Below are 15,840 nucleotides of genomic sequence, written 5' to 3'. Positions count from 1 at the left end.
CAGCTGTAAATCACTAGTGACTTTGTATGTAGGATGAACGAGGCTAATTTAGATCCACTAGACATCAAAATACAGGATTAAGTCTATGCAACACACTGCTGCCATAGGATGACAGTTTTGTATTCTTCACAGTTAAACTGCTTCAAAGCAAATCTCATCCTTTACCCAGCTTGCTGTCCAACTGATCCTGAATCATAAAGATTTGAGTGTTGTTCTTTTAAAATAATTTAAAAAAAAAAAGGCAAAAGAAAACAAAACTTCACGTAACTTCATTGTGATTTTTACAACAAGGAAACTTGGGTTAGGGAGTCACGGCATGTGCAAAACTACCCTTTTTTCTCCAGTAAAAAGTTTCTACATAAAACAGATAAAAGCATGATAGACTGCTGACACTACAGCTGTGCCAGATGTAGCCATGCAAATAGCTGTAATGAGCGAAGAGCAGAGGTAACTCACAGCAAATACCAGGAACCCCCAGCCCTGACTTCATACAGCAGAAGCTGTCACACAGACTGTGCCGGTATTTTCATGTGGAAGCCTGGGGAAAAAAAAATAATTATCTGGTTGTCCTGTCTGACAGTTGGGTAAGCCTTTTCCTGCTCCATGGCTACACACATCTTGGTGCCATGGCGAGGTGCACCAGCTGGCACAAAAGCTAAAAGTGAAAGGCATACTGTCAATGAAGTGTAATGTAAAACCTTTTATAGTGAGATTTAGTCAAAAGAAAAAAAATTCCCTAGTGAAGCAGCCAGGTGAAGAACTGGTGCTTAAGGACTCCTACCTCCTGTCCTGTGCAAGAAAGTTTTCTTCATCCCGTGGTAGCTTCCACTGTTCCATCTAAAGCACATATTTTTGTGGTTAGTTACACTAGCGTGGCCAGCATTTCAGCAGTGTGAAGACAATTAGCAGACACTTATAGTACTAACGTGCAAACCCGAGTCTGGGCACCGCCCCAACGTGCAGCTTATAAGGATGTGACCTAAGCAGAAACCGGTGCTTTACTGAATTACAGTCAGTAGCTGAACAGCCCCACACGGGACGTACAAGATCTCCCGTACGAGATCCAGCAAGCGTCACCTAAATTCTGTGGAGAAATGGCTCCAGTTCTGCTGCGATAAAGCTACTCTATTCCAAGCTTGGATGCGCAAGGAAGAGAATTCAACCTGCCTTCTAGGACACGTGAGTTACACATGATTCAAGGGAGGATTTTTGTTTATTTGTTTCATGTACATCAATATAAATCTCTTTCAGTCAAGCAGTAATAAAAAGGAAGTAGTTCCCGGCATTTCACAGTTTACAGTTCAACAGAATGTATCCATAGAAATCTGTTACTGTAGGCTTATCACAGGTGAAAGTCTGCAGAGGTACAGATGTCAGCCACAAAGCCGCCAGTCACAAACTCAATGGTGTCACCGTTACCACTTTAGCAGAACAGGCAGTGAAATTTCTACAATATGTTGAGTGATACGCACGTCTGGATCGCCAGCATTCTTGTCCTATTAGTGCCATAAGACACGCTCCTTTTATGGTACATTAGGTGATTTCCTAAAATGCTTCTCCTTTATTTACATCACTTATTTTTTTTCCCCACCACAAATGCATCGGCATAGGTTTATTCTCTTAAATGCAGCTTACCTGAGTAAGTCTTCAAGATTCTTCAAAAGCTGGGACTCAAAATGGAAGATAACACCACAAGAACAAGGAAACAGTATTAATAGAGGTGGATGTTTCATATCCAAGACTTCTTCCCCTTACTTTGTATCCCACCACATTCCAGCTCTGCTTACCAGCTTCTACATAAAGTCTGACAGCACATTTGGTATTGTACATGCTTTATTAAAATGGAACTCGTATTTACAATATCTGCAGAAATAATCCCTCCCAAGTCTTGCATTCAGACAGACACACACACATACACACGCGCGCAGGCCCCTTCGCTCTACAGGGGTGTGAAGGCTATGCTCCCAAAAGTTAGGCAGCTTCTGGAAGAGGAGGAAGGGTGACTTTTTTGTGTAATTACTTAAAAAGAAGCATGGGAGTATGCATTTGGCCATCACAATGCTAATTTAAGTATATGTAGTATTAACATATGGCAGTAACACTGAGTATTCCTCTTTTACATTCTATACACAGAATAACATCAAAGGTTTTCCAGTCAACAGAACATTCTAACTTCAGTCTCAATGCTGCTTGTAGTGACTATGAAACCACAATTTTGGGGCTGTCCCTTAAAACAATTCAAGTCTATGTAAGCGAAATAAGGCACAATTAATATTCGATTTGATTTAGAGGATGGGAAAAGGGGGAGAGGCAGGCTTCAGATAATAGTTGTTGCAGAGGAAACAGTTTTACCCAATCCTTTTGAGAAAAGGATGAATTTTACCCCCATCCTAATCTACACGGACTTCTCTTAGAGAACTGAAGTATTCTGCCAGGGCTACTAACGCCCACATACAAAACAAAATTGGAAATTCACATTTTAACACCAGTTTCAGTAGTCTAACCTACTGATGCTGATGTACATGAGTACGTCTTTAATGCTGAAGGAGAAGACACATACGAAACAAGATTCAAACCTTTCACTGAGCTTGAAGACTCACGTCTTTTAGAGAGCTTGTAATATATACTATTTGAAGGCTTCAGCTTACTGATAAAAAGGAATAGCGTTTTTGTCTTTAAATCCCTGGCCCCTCTTCACTAACGAAGCCTAACCAGACATTACAAATAAACTGCAACAAAAGGTTTGGCAGCACAAATAATGTCTAGTATTCAAATCTTCATTTGTGAGTTTATTATTTTCCTTGTACAAAACCTGTTGAATGTTTTTCGCAGCAGATGAACTGTACCCAAAGATGCAGGACATTCTGTGATGGGGAATAAGAGGTTGCAGTTCCGAAGGCCCCTGACTTTGGTTGTTTACAAAGTTCATTCCTGTTTAGTGTGATCCTTGGTATCTTCCTCATCTGTGTATTCTGAAGGTTCTTCCCCTGGTTTTAGGAGTCTACCTACGTAGTCGTATTTTTCTGAAAAAGATTTACGATTCCATTACAATCAAATACAGCTGCATTTGCTCGTTAGCCTGCACTGCTGCAAATCCCTTTTTCTCTTACACACGCAGGTTCTCAACCTGAATCACTGAAACCGATAGCAATTTATCAGCAAGCTCAGCCTCCTAAAACAATCTTGCTACCATTGCTGCTCACTACCTTCTCAACTCTGAGTACTTTGTTTCAATTCTCCCACAGTGAATCAGGCAAGCTTTATCGCACAATGGCTGAAAACGCTGCTGTTAAAACCGGCACAAATTCCCTCAGCCTGTTCTGATTTCAATTACTGTGAAAAATGACTCCCCCTCCCTCCAGAGGCATGCTTCTGAGAAATTATTTCAAGACAAACTTGTTCAACCCTTCATGCCAAAACAACTCTTCGTCCTAATCATGATTCCATGGCAGCCAAAGCCAACAACTCATGAGCGGGAATTCCATCAGCTAAGCTACACTGAGATTCCAGAGTGAAATTCTGTGCTGAAGAGCTGAGAAGAGAACCGCTTTCTTGTAAAAGTAAAAGGTTGAAAAAGCTCTAGTTGGATATAGTGGAATCCTCTCTATGGAAGAAAGGCCTGAAACCCCTGGTCTTTTCCTAAGAAAGTTACATTGCATTATTTATGTTACTGTCAACATTTCTTTAAAAGCTGCCCCAAGCCCAAATCAGTCATTTTTATGAAACACATTTCCTTAAACTAAAGATGTGCTGCTAATTTGAGAATTTACCTTTAAATTGCATTTCCCACTCTCTTACACTTTCCATCTGTACAGCATTTAAGTCCGATAGGTCATCATATTCATCTCTGAGTGCATCTTTATCTAGACAGAAAGTTGCTAGTCCCCTGGAGGCATCTCTGCCAGCAAATATTCCATATGGACCCTCTGAAAACAAAAAGACAAAAGCGATACCTTCAAGTCTTTGTTTATGGTGACCAATCTCAGTTCCTTATGTAGTCTGCCGAAGCCATACATTAAACCCTGGCAGTGATGGGAACAGCAGTAGTTTCAGTGCCATGGCTGTTCGATATTCAACAGCACCGCAATTAAATCTAAAGTGTCACTAGGAGATAAAGTCTGCTGGGAAAAGCAGAACCAGGAAAATAGCTTTGAAGGGATATCTGGAAAAAATCCCTGTCATTTGATGCAAGTCAGTTGATGTAAATGAAATTCCAAAGAGACTGGAGGCTGGAATTCAAAAGAAACGCACTTCTATTAAGCAAAACATAGAATATTTACAAGTTAAGCATGAACAGAAGCAAACTATATAGACATCTTAATTAGAAATCAATTTCATCGATAAATAGAACTTAATACTTTCACTTCACTTATAGACTCACCACGACTTTCTACATACGTGATAGACAGTGCGTCTTTTGACACATTTCTTACTTCTGTGGAAACAACCTCATTTATTTTGGGCAGCAGATCACCCATATCCTATATTGTTCTTGAAAACTGCACAAATCTTCATGTTAAGAATGTAAAGCAACTACTTCTTTTGTGCTTTTTGACTGATGTCAAGCACCACAAATACACTAACAAAATTTTGAGCAATGACTGTCAAATAAATATTACTACAAAGAGAACTGGATGATTTGCAAACCAACAACTTTCAGGACGAGGCTGATAACTGGCTTTCCTGAATATTAATTAATCTAAAGAACTTCAAGCGTATTGTTACCTTAGATTTTCTTTACCTAAAAACAATTACCTTAATTCAGCTCAATTTAAAAAAACCAAAACAAAAAAAAAACCAAAACAAACAAAAAAACACTTTAAAATTTTCTGCACTAACTGCAGCAGCTAAGCAACAGGGAAATGCCCAAGGCATCATAAAGAGTGGTCACTACATGAAGATAAACAGGCCAGACCCCTTCGCTGGCTTACCTCTCGGAAGACGACAGTGGCCGTCAGCCTGAAGAAAAGGCAGCACCCATGGGCAAGAATGAACACAAGCAAGTGGCAACACACTGTCCTTCACCCCTCTATTGCCTGCTGTAGCACCTCAGACCTCTTCTGCACCAGGGCGAGCCACGGGAAATCATTCCAAGAGGCTGGTTTCCTCCCAGGCCGCTTGCTCCAGCCACAACACCTATCTGCTCTTGCCGGGCATTGGCTTCAGGGTTGAGACAGAGGCTGGATGCAGCAGGAAGAACTCCTGAGGCAGGGAACCTGAGCACCATATGGATTAGAAGAAACTACGTCCTCACCAGAACTGGTGTCATCTCTCCACCCCAGAGTGCTTGGCACTGTAAGTTGCTTACAGTCAAACCTGAGAACAGAAGGGTGTCTCGTGTGCCAATGAAAATTTCCCTGTCTCTCTGGAAATAAACCAACTGATTTAGAAGCAAAATTTCACAAGAAGTACACATCAGAGAAAGAACTATCAACTGGAAGCTTGCACTGTACAAATCTGGCCATAAGAGACAACCATAATGATTAACAGCATCTTTATGCTCATCATTTCAGATATTTAGCTTGAGGAATGGCATTCACAATAACTACCTCTGGGATCAGGGACTACATTCATGTTACTTAAGAGAATCAAAGTCAAGAGCCCTTGTGAACTCTATTTCTCCTATTTGTATCCTGAATTAGATATTTATATGAAAAACAGGATTCAGAGACTGAAATCAATTCCAAGTTGCATGCTCAGTCACTTCCCATGAAACAGTGTACAAGGTAGTGATGGCTATCATTTGCAACATAACACAGAGCTTCTTCAAACAAAAAGTCTTGCTTCACTCCAAAATAGCTATCATTCAAGCGATCTAGTTTTTGATGTTCTCAATGAAGAACACAGGAGCTATAAACAGCTCTTACAAAGACCACAGACAACCAGTAAATCCTTAAGACCAATCATAAATTGCTACTTAAGCTCACCACCAACAGTATTTTGTCCCTTTTTCCTTTCTCTGAAGTGTTTAAACCAAATATTTCCATAAACCCTACTAGGTATTTGCATAATGCGTTTTCAAAATTCTGGCTAACCAGAGTTAAGAGAAGCACGCTGTTCCCCTTCCCTTCTACCCTGCATTTAGTGGTTTATGGAGTTTTACAGCACCTGCTGAGATGCCACCTCTTCGTCCACCAGCTTGATTCCAATTATTTCTATTAAAAAGAGAATTACATTATATTTACCATACATTTCAATAATATACTTAGTTGAAAGCATGAATGCTTTGAGAATGTATCAGTTTGCATTAAGTTTAATGGACGCAAAATTACTGCAAATATATTTTAATGTCAGATGTTATTATACCAATATTTTTTTTTATTTTCTAAAATTGAATTTAAATGTTAACATTCCAGCATGTTTACTACAGAAGTATTCAGAAGTCACAGAGAAACCATCAAGCTGGGTCCAAGCACTCAAAAAGAATGCTAACTACTAAAAATCAGCCTTTGGACTCAGCAGACAGCATCTTAAATTCCAGCTCCACAAATGTAACTTAGGAACGCGTCCCATTCTTTAATCCTTTACTAAACAGCAAATATTGAATTATGATGATTTAAAAAAAAAAAAAGTGCAAGCCTGGCTTCACCTTAGTTGCAGGGCTGCTAAAGCAGAAGTTCAGAGATCTCAGTATGAGCAATCTACTTCAAGATTTAAAGCTTACATTCAGATTCTTTTACACAGAGATGAAGTACAGTATTTTATATTAATATAGAATTTACAGGTCTGGGGTTTTGCTCTAAGCCCTAGCCTTTTATTTGCTTTTATATAAATACTGGTGCAACAGTATTAAAAAGGTATTTTGCATATCAGATTTTGTTGTGCTTGGAGAAGCATCCAGAAAGGTGCCAACTCAGAGAACCCTGGGGAAAAAAACGTGCTTCAAGAACACAATTCTGAGGTAGAGACATTAGTGCAACCCTAGACATACTCCCTCAGAGTTCTTTCACTACCAGATGTAATTTACTCTGCAAGCCCTTCCCGTAGTCCTTCTTTTCTTTCCTTTTGTCTGCCTATCTATTTAGACTGGCTCCTGTTCTAAATAATTGATTGCACCCCATGACATGATTTACATACTTAAGAGATTGCAAAAATAGATGCTATTAGCATAGGTACATATACCAAACTGATTTTTCAAGACCATATCACGAAGTTTCAGTGGTTTTCTTTAGCTGTACCCCCAAAATTAGCTATTTCATAGTCAAATATTTCTTTAAAAAATTCTCCTCCCACTCCAATTTGCCATCTCACAAGAACAAAAGGAAAGTCAGGGAAGTGTCAAAACCCATTAAAACACCTTGCTACACGTTAGTTGGCTACAGGCAGCTATGAGCCTTACGTGAAGGAAAACTTTGTTCCTTGAAGAATGCTTTTCTTCCCATCTTTGCTTTCACATATTGAAACACACTGTTTCAGGGGCTGCATTTATTTTAGCACTGAGACCAAACAGCTATCAAGAAAACATTATTTGCCTACTTATCTCCACATCTGTACCACCACATTTATGCGCTGCCTTTTTCCCCTGTATAAATTCTGCATTTACCTTTTGTCTTTGCAGACAACCTAAAACAACAGCAGGTGAGGAAAAATAAATCTAATATTAAAGCACTGTATTTAGAAATTTGAGATACGAAGCTGTCCAAGCTGAAGTTTTTCTTTGGAAGTGCTGCTTCTAGTCACTTGCTCCAAAACAGGCTAAACTGGATCTTGGAACAGCACATGTTACAATTGTCAACTGGTTTGGTCAATAGTTCCCCCAGCAAAACCTGTGCTGGTGTTCAGTGTTAGAGCAGATATTCTTGGTTTACCAAAGAGATTATCTGGCCATTTTAGTTCTCTCCTAGCTTTGCAGAACACCCCAAACTATTGCTCCAAGACTAGTAATGAAGGTGAACACTGTACACTGAACTTTGGATTGCTCCAACTGTTCAGCACAGGGACCGCAGTACAGATAGCTGCATGCGGACTTTATATCTAATGAAGTGATTTGTAATCTAAGAATTGTATTCATTGCCACAAGGCCCATACAAGTTCTTTGGAGAGGCCACACAGGTTAACAAGGTTAAGTTTTAAACCAGCTTTGGTTTCTTCAAGTAGTCAAAAAGCACTTTGAAGCAATCATCAAATATGCAAAGCACACCAGGTGTTCTTTGCATCTGCGGGCTCCATGCAGCCACTGCAAATAAAACCTAGTTTTGTCTGAAGCTTAGAGATTCATGGACAACATTTCTCAAACTGCAGACAAGAATAGACTAATCTCTTCTTTAGTGTAAGTTAAAGGAACAAAATAATACAGACCATGAAATTATTGACAGCTGCACTATTCTGCCACTTTGTCTACCTTTTCCACTCCAAATCAAAGCAACATCTCCACTGTCTGTTTAAAATTTTCCATCTGAATCCTGACATGTGTTTGTTCAGTGTTGCATCTTTTATGAGGGAATGAAAAAGCTACAAATTAGACAAAGCCATTTTGAGATGCAGCTTGAAAGCAGAAGCTTTCTAATAACATTTATCACTGGGAACTCAAGGTGACATAGTTCTAACTTTACTGCTCCAGATTTACACGAAAGGAAAGATGTGGGTCAATTTTAAGTTACAACTTGCATGGAAAGTAAGTGTTGTTAGGAAAGCGACCCACAAAGTCTGCATGCTAAGATGGGAAGTGCTTAGAAAGAAGGGTCTAAACCTGACTTCTTAGGCACAAGACCAGAGGGCCTCACTCTCTATTTCGCTTGCTTCCTTTTTAACTCCGTGAAAAAAAGTGCAAGAATCAATGACCCAATTTCAACTAAAGGGGCAGACAATGAGCACTGCTAGGGAGCCTCTAGTTCAGTAGTCAGGAGATTCCTGGAAGACAGCTCCGTAATTGAGAAGGACCTGGATCCCACATCTCGCTTTAGTGAGAAGCGCTCTGGCCACTAGTTTATTTCATAATAAGGCAAGCAATGCTGGCCAGGTTTTTGATTAAATGAAAGAGATCTGCTACATACTGGATTTAACATCTATATGTCATTAACAATGATGCCGCTATCACATCCTAATATATCTTGCTTTAAGCATACCTGCTTGATCAGGCCCCTCAAACCTCAGGGGACTGGAACCTGAATGGTTTAAATAGGAACTACAGATTTACACAGACTCTTTACCAAACACAGAGTTGTTCGAGTTTGAAGGAATACATGCAGGTTATTAAAAAAAGGGGAAAAAAAACCCGAACAACACAGGGAGCTGACAGACACACAAAGCAGAAGCAGAGGAGGAGACAGAGTGATGCATCTTCCTGTACAAAACCACTTTACTGCTCCCCATGAACATGGGCTGAGGGCTTACAGCAACCCCTTCATACTGGTGGCAAGGGCACTACTCCCTTTAATCAGAAGTATGGGAACTATCTCTCACCAATATGCACGTATACACCTTTCTAGGTTAACTACTGGTAGGAACTTCTTTATCCACAAACGCAGTTTCTTTCAAAAGCTGAGTCTCAGGCAAGAGACACCTCCATTACACAGACACCAAAGAGCTGACAAACATCAAAAACACAGAGAAGATATACACCTTACAGGAAGCACTTCTTTCCCCCAGTCTTATCCTCTGTACTTATCTGTAACCCCTCGGCCTGTTGTGTTCTTAAGATAAGGCCACCCTTTACAGAATTCTCCAGACACAACATATATGATGTCCCTCCTCCAACACTTCGCTCTAACCATACCCTTGTAAAGGATGTATTGAAAAGCATCAATGCTACCTTCGAAATAGAGACACAATGAAGTTTACAGCACTCGATTCCAAAGGAAGTCTAACAGCATCAGATTATTTTTACACAGATGATGGGAAAAATTGACAGCTGTTTACTACAGAATTTTTCAAAGTATTTAACATCAGAAATCACAGTTCTTAACTGGATTTGCAACATGAAATAAAGGTAATTTCCCCCTCATGAAAAAAGAACTATGATGGATTTTTTTTGTAAAAGGAACTACTACTACCTAATCTATTCCTCTTGGCAAACTGGAAAGCAGAAATCTACATGACGCTTTCAAAGACAAGAGTGGGATGAGAATGACAGTGACAATGTATTGCAGCAAAGGAAACTCAGGAAATTGATTTTTTTCAAGATCATGAAACATTAAGAACCAAGAAGTGACGTGGAACAGTTGCATACACTGTATTGCATGTAATCTTGCTTTGTCATGCTCAAAGCCATATATTTTTCATAACTGCACAAGGCATTTGATAAGTTAATCAAAACATATTTGCAGCATTATCTTGGCATGCTTATTTAAATGCTAAATATTAAGATTTGCCAATATTACTTTAATTCTTATTATGTCCTTCTATTGACAGTACACTACTAGGAACCTTGACACAAACAAACATGAAATTAAATGTTGCAATAAATGAAACAGTAAAAACTGTCTCTCATTATATGGATATAAAACCAACACGGCACACACTAAAGCTATTAATCATTAGACTCAAGTCATGAGATATGATTACAGGTGGGGAAGTCACCCCAAAACAGCCTCTGTGAAATTCTGGTTAGGTGATATTTTTAATAGCAAGCTGCTAATTGTTTACTTTCTTTCTTTTGGAGTTTGTGGGTGATAAAGAAAAGGTAATTAATTTAATAACCAAGCAAAGCATTCTAGGACACTTACTCATTTGGGCACAAACAGAGGTGGCATTTAATACAACTAAAAGTGAAGTGCTGAAACAAGGGGTATCCTTGCAGGACAGAGGACTATCCCAGGAAGCAGCATTTTGTAAAGGAACTTGGCAAGTAAAGTTTTAAATTAAGAGTTCAATGTAAGTGAAGTGATTTTTGGAGGCCCAGACAGTTAAATGTGTGATATGTAACCTTTTCTTGCTCTTAGCTAAAACGCATTAGACATATCAAAGATAAATTGTGGAAGGCTTACAGAAGACAACATGAGAAAAAACAAAAAAATTTGGAAAACATTTTGATTAAATGTTCAAGAAACTGAAGTTTTCAATCATGTCTGTTTGAAAGGATGACTTCAACAGTCTATCAATTTTTAAAAATATCTTAACTCTACATATGTAAAGGGCTCTTCAATGAAAAAAGACGAAAGTATAACAGGATTCAGTGGATGGAAACTTAAAACCAGGAGAGCTTCTAATAAAATCAGAAGCTTGGTGGGAATTTTAAGGGAATCTCAACTGCTGGACAAAAATCTGGATTAGATGACAATTCTGTGCATTTTTAGCCTTCTGCTATAAGTAGAAAAATAAGGAACACCTCTGCATCCAAACTACACTGAAGCAAAAAAACCCCAGACCTTAATTTCAAGACATCAGAAGCCTTCTGAGACAGTCACGTTATTCAATGTTAACCCAGCAGTCAAGACATACTTAAGACTTGATAGTGAGCCCTCAGCCAATGCTTTTTGCTGCCTTCAAAGCTGAAGGACTATTTCACATCAGTACTGCAACAAAGTACAAAAGGCTCACAGTCCGAACCTGCAACATCAGCAAAGCCAGTGCCTTCAAATATTTCTTCTGTTAAAGAAAATTTGGCCATGGCTCTGTTGGTATGCTTTGCACTTCTCTTGCCATACTCCAGCTACGAGGCACAGAATTACCAAGAGAACTGCTGCGGACATCTTGCTCCTCTGACTGAAGTCTTTCTGAAAAGCTCTCAACCAGCTGTAGAAGACTTTTCCACCTAACCCTTCTCAGATCTTTTAAGGCCTCCAAACCATCTACTAGCTTTTTTTCTTTTCAGACACAAAACAGTTGCAAGAAAATATTCCCCGACATGCATCTGTACAGGGAAACCACGTCAGCGCGATTCAAAAATCAACATGTTTGGCAGAAAGCACACAGCTGATGATGCACAGGTTGAGCATCACTGTCCTAATATGCGTGGTCCCAAGTAACGGAGATGTGACAGACAAAGATGACATCAGTTCTATTATAAAAAGGCAATCTTTCACCACAGAGGGGGGAGAAAAAGAAAAGCCTTTTTTCCTCTCCATGAAAAGCTGGAAGCACTGCTTTAGGGAAACCAGCTGCTGCCAGTTATCAAAAAAGCAGACTGATGTCCTAGAACTTAAAGCTTTAGCTTCCTCACAATAATAGATCTCCAGAGGCTGGCAATGTGAACCAGCAATGATATCTACAGCGGAGAGTCTAAAATTTAATTTATATTTGATACACAAAAGAGTTAATGTTTAGATTATGGTCGATTATTATATCATAGAGTAATTTATGAAGCAATCAGTCGGCTTACTGGTGTTTTAAGCTTCACATAGCGTATGTATTACCTGCATTTTCTATCAGCCCATAGGCCTCAGTTTAAAAAACCCTGAAGTGAGAGAGACAAAAGAACTGGCCCGATTAAGTGTCATGAAAGCTGCAGCACACCGGACTGCATTTTCTCAGCTTTACTAGTCAATAAAGAAAATAAGGCATGGCAAGGTAGCTAAGATTACATTGTTAACCTTTACAGTACCCAGTCAGAAAAGCATTTTGGTTCAATTATGGCAGTTTCAATTTCTGCAACTGGTATCACAAACTTTGAGGGTAACAAGAGTTACAAAATACTAGCCCAGCTCAACTGTACAACTGCTTGTCACTTCCCTGGTAAGAACCAAAGACTTGTAACATGCCAGTTCTGCATTTTTATTTTTGTAACCTAAGATTATTAAATATAATAATAATAATAATTATTATTATTATTATTACTACTACTACTACTTAACTTGAACTATTTCCTGGGGGGGGGAAAAAGTATCCTCTCTCTCCTCCACCCCTCATACAAGAACACCTGCCATACCTACTATGAAAACTCCTGCATAATTTGATTAGATCAAGTTTTCCAAACCACCATTGTTTAAGGAAGAAAATTATCAGCAGTCATAACCCTCATTTCCTTTGGCATCAGATGTGAACACGGTGTTCACTAGTAAGTTCATCCACTTCATTAAGAACACTGTTTATTATGAGAAAATATGCTGCAGTTTCACAATCTACATTGTGAATATGGAAACACAACATTGCTTTTGAAGCATACTTTTCTGAACCTTTTAAATATACGTTTCCACTCCAAAGAACTATTGTCTGTCCTTCTATTTAAGAGATTGGGTTGATTTCTGCACTCTCAATGGTAGCAACATATCAGTCCCTGAACTCTTCCTGCTCGCCCCTATCCCGATTCATACTCAGTATGGCATTTGCACCTAAATAAGTAACCAGCTGTTTTTTTTTTTTCTTTTCTGAACTGCCAGAGCTAGAATGAAGGAAGCATTGCTCAGTTGCGCTTGGGAAACCTACTAGAAAAGACAGAAGGAAAAAAAAATAAAATAAAATTAAACATTGCACATCCAAATCTAGGCAACTGGAAAGCTGGAAGCCTGAACAGAACCCAGACCCGTTTTGCACCACCTATTTAAAACTACCGTTCGTCCCCCGGCCGGCCAGCCTGGTGAGGGGTCGCGGTTTGGTGAGGGGTCGCGGTTTGCAGGGCTGTCTCCCATCTGACACCACCACCACCGGCAGCCGGCGGCCCTATCAGGCGTGGGGACAGCGAGCACGGGGCTGTCCGTCCGAGATAAACCCAGGGGCCCGCGGGACGCCGCCGCCGCTGACAGGCAGCGAGGCCTCCCCGAAACCCACCACCCCCGCCCCCGGTGGGGCTGAGGCCCGGGCGCCTTCAAGCAGGGAGCCCGCGGCGGCAGGGCACGCCCGCCGCCGCCGATCCCCGCCGTCTCTCCCCAGCACCGCCCCCGCCTCCCGCCAGCGCTGCCGGGAGGGCGTCCTCGGCCTCGGGACCCCCTTCCCCCGACCCCGGGGTCTCACCGGGCCCATAGAACTTGCTGCCTTTGGTCACGTCGAAGACTTTGCCGTTGACAGCCAGGAGGATGCGCGGGTTGCGGGTCCCGTCGAACTCGCGCAGCTGCTCCAGGGAGAAATCCCGCCGCTTCATCCGCGGCAGAGCGGCGGCCTGGCTCTGCCGGGCCGCGCCCCCCGGCCCGCTCCGCGTCCCCCAGCGCAGGTACAGCCGGTAGGCCGCCAGCAGCCCTAGCGCCAGCAGCCCCGCGATCAGCAGCATCCCGCCGCCCACCGGCGGCTCCTCCGCGCCCCCGCCCCCTCGCCCGCCGCCGCTGCTCCCCTCAGTCCTCAGCCTCCCGTCCCCATCGTCCGCCATCACTGCCAGGCCAACGCCTGCCCGCCCAACGGCTCCGCCCCGCTCGCGCCCGGGGCCCGCCGCCGCGCCCCGCCCCTTCTCCCGCTTTCCATTGGCCGCCGGGTAAAGCGGCACCGCCCCCGGCGAATGGGGTGCGGACACGCCCCGCCAGCCCAACGGGCGCCGCCGCTCGCGAGAGGCACCGCTGCCGCCAGCGCGCCTGCGCAGTGACCACCCCCCACCCTCACCCCCCCCCCGCCCCCTCCACACCGTCAGAGCGCGTGGAGGTGGCGTTGGCGGGAGCGGGGAGAAAGGGGGGGGGGGGGGGGGGAATCGCCTCAGCCCCTGCCTCACGGGAGCGAGCGGGTACCGCCGCCCGCCACAGCAAACAGCGCGGGGAGGAGGCGGCGAGGGGAGCTGGCAGCCCTCCTTGAGGCGTTAAGAGCCGTTCTTTCCGGCGCTGGGAAAAGGGTCGAGGGCTGCCGCCGGCGGCGGTGGTGCAGCCCCGTTGTGCAGCGCCCTTTGGGCGGCTGCCGAGTCAAGCGGCGCGTCTGGCCGCAGCTCTGGGGCGGAGGTGGTTTTGCTGACCGCTTGAGCGAAGACAGGCGTGCGCCTGAGGTGACACAGCAGCCAGTTTTGGAGGGAAACCTTTGGAGGTAGCTGAAGGGACTGCTTGGTGCGCTGAGGGTAAATACACCCTTCCGTTTTTTTCCTGTCAGAGAAAGGGGTGATTACCAACAGTAGGCTGATACACTAGAATTACTCCTTGTGCTGCCAAATGTAGCAGTGGCAGCCCATAGGTGGCTTTACTATATCATGTTAAGTAGAACCCATACCCAGGAGCGAGTTTGCTCAGTTATGTGAGGAGAAAGACTAAAAGCTTTTATTATTTTCAAAGAGAGAGTGGGTGCATCTCAGTAGGACGACACATCTGCAGAAAAGGCAAAGACCTGGGCAAAATTTATCCCTCCAGTTCCTCTCATCTTGTCAATAATGTGCTCCCAAGCAAAACTTAATGTCTCATCAGTTAATGCTGAAAAGCTGCTCTACAATTGTGTAACTGGGCCTGGGGAACCCAAACGGCACTCAGCTGCCCTCTCGGTGGCTGGAAGGTGATTCAAGAAGTACTTTGGACTTGAGAAACATTGTTATTCCATGTAGCCCTGTGGTGCTAAAGCTTCCCTGCCTGATAACTTCAGCCTCCAGAATAAATCACAATTAACATAACTCAGTCATAAAAAGCTGGAAAGCTCAAATGTTTTTCACAAAGGCTGGTAGACAGTGCAAGAGACTCAACCCAGTGGAAAATAACATTAATGATAGCATTTACATAAAGCTCTGCATTTTCAACACCTTTGCTTAGGTGTTTAATCTTCTGCCCTCTGAGCCAGTTTGGTAATGACTACCTCTGTGAGGAAACACGATGAAATTCTTGCCAGTTAAAGACCTGCAATTAAAATACTACTACTATTCCTCTTAATCAAGCAGGCTCTATTTAATGTGTGTGTAAGTAAACTCTATTAAGAAAGTCCTTTCATCTCCACAAGTCACAGCTTGATTGTGGTTAACAAGTTTTTATCAAGGAATCATAATATGTTTGGATTGTCTGGGCACAGCTATGGTGCAGGTCAGAAAAAGACGGAGTTGCACTCTTACCTCCAGATTTCCTTCCGTCATTAGTTTAA

At 42.4% G+C, this 15,840-nt stretch overlaps 1 protein-coding gene across 1 annotated transcript; it reads right to left on the bottom strand.

Moving 5' to 3' along the window:
* Nucleotides 1-830: 830 nt before the first annotated feature.
* On the bottom strand, nucleotides 831-14,197 carry PGRMC2 (progesterone receptor membrane component 2). Its single transcript, XM_063336774.1, has 3 exons — nucleotides 13,828-14,197; nucleotides 3,771-3,926; nucleotides 831-3,023 (listed from the first exon to the last, which is right to left on the bottom strand). Exons 1-3 carry the CDS (start codon nucleotides 14,174-14,176, stop codon nucleotides 2,926-2,928), a joined length of 603 nt encoding a protein of 200 aa, XP_063192844.1. The 5' UTR covers nucleotides 14,177-14,197; the 3' UTR covers nucleotides 831-2,925.
* Nucleotides 14,198-15,840: the final 1,643 nt, after the last annotated feature.

The sequence above is a fragment of the Chroicocephalus ridibundus genome, chromosome 5 (assembly GCF_963924245.1).
Source record: "Chroicocephalus ridibundus chromosome 5, bChrRid1.1, whole genome shotgun sequence".
Taxonomy (NCBI): Eukaryota; Metazoa; Chordata; class Aves; order Charadriiformes; family Laridae; genus Chroicocephalus; species Chroicocephalus ridibundus.
This window is presented reverse-complemented; position numbering and strand designations above follow the sequence as displayed.

Bases quoted from the DNA above. Each gene is read 5' to 3' on its own strand.
- PGRMC2 (XM_063336774.1), bottom strand. From the start codon at position 14,176: ATGGCGGACGATGGGGACGGGAGGCTGAGGACTGAGGGGAGCAGCGGC. The intron at 3,927-13,827 runs GTGAGACCCCGG...TTTTGTTTTCAG, and splicing joins CAGCAAGTTCTATGGGCCCG to AGGGTCCATATGGAATATTT. The intron at 3,024-3,770 runs GTAAATTCTCAA...AATCTTTTTCAG, and splicing joins GTGGGAAATGCAATTTAAAG to AAAAATACGACTACGTAGGT.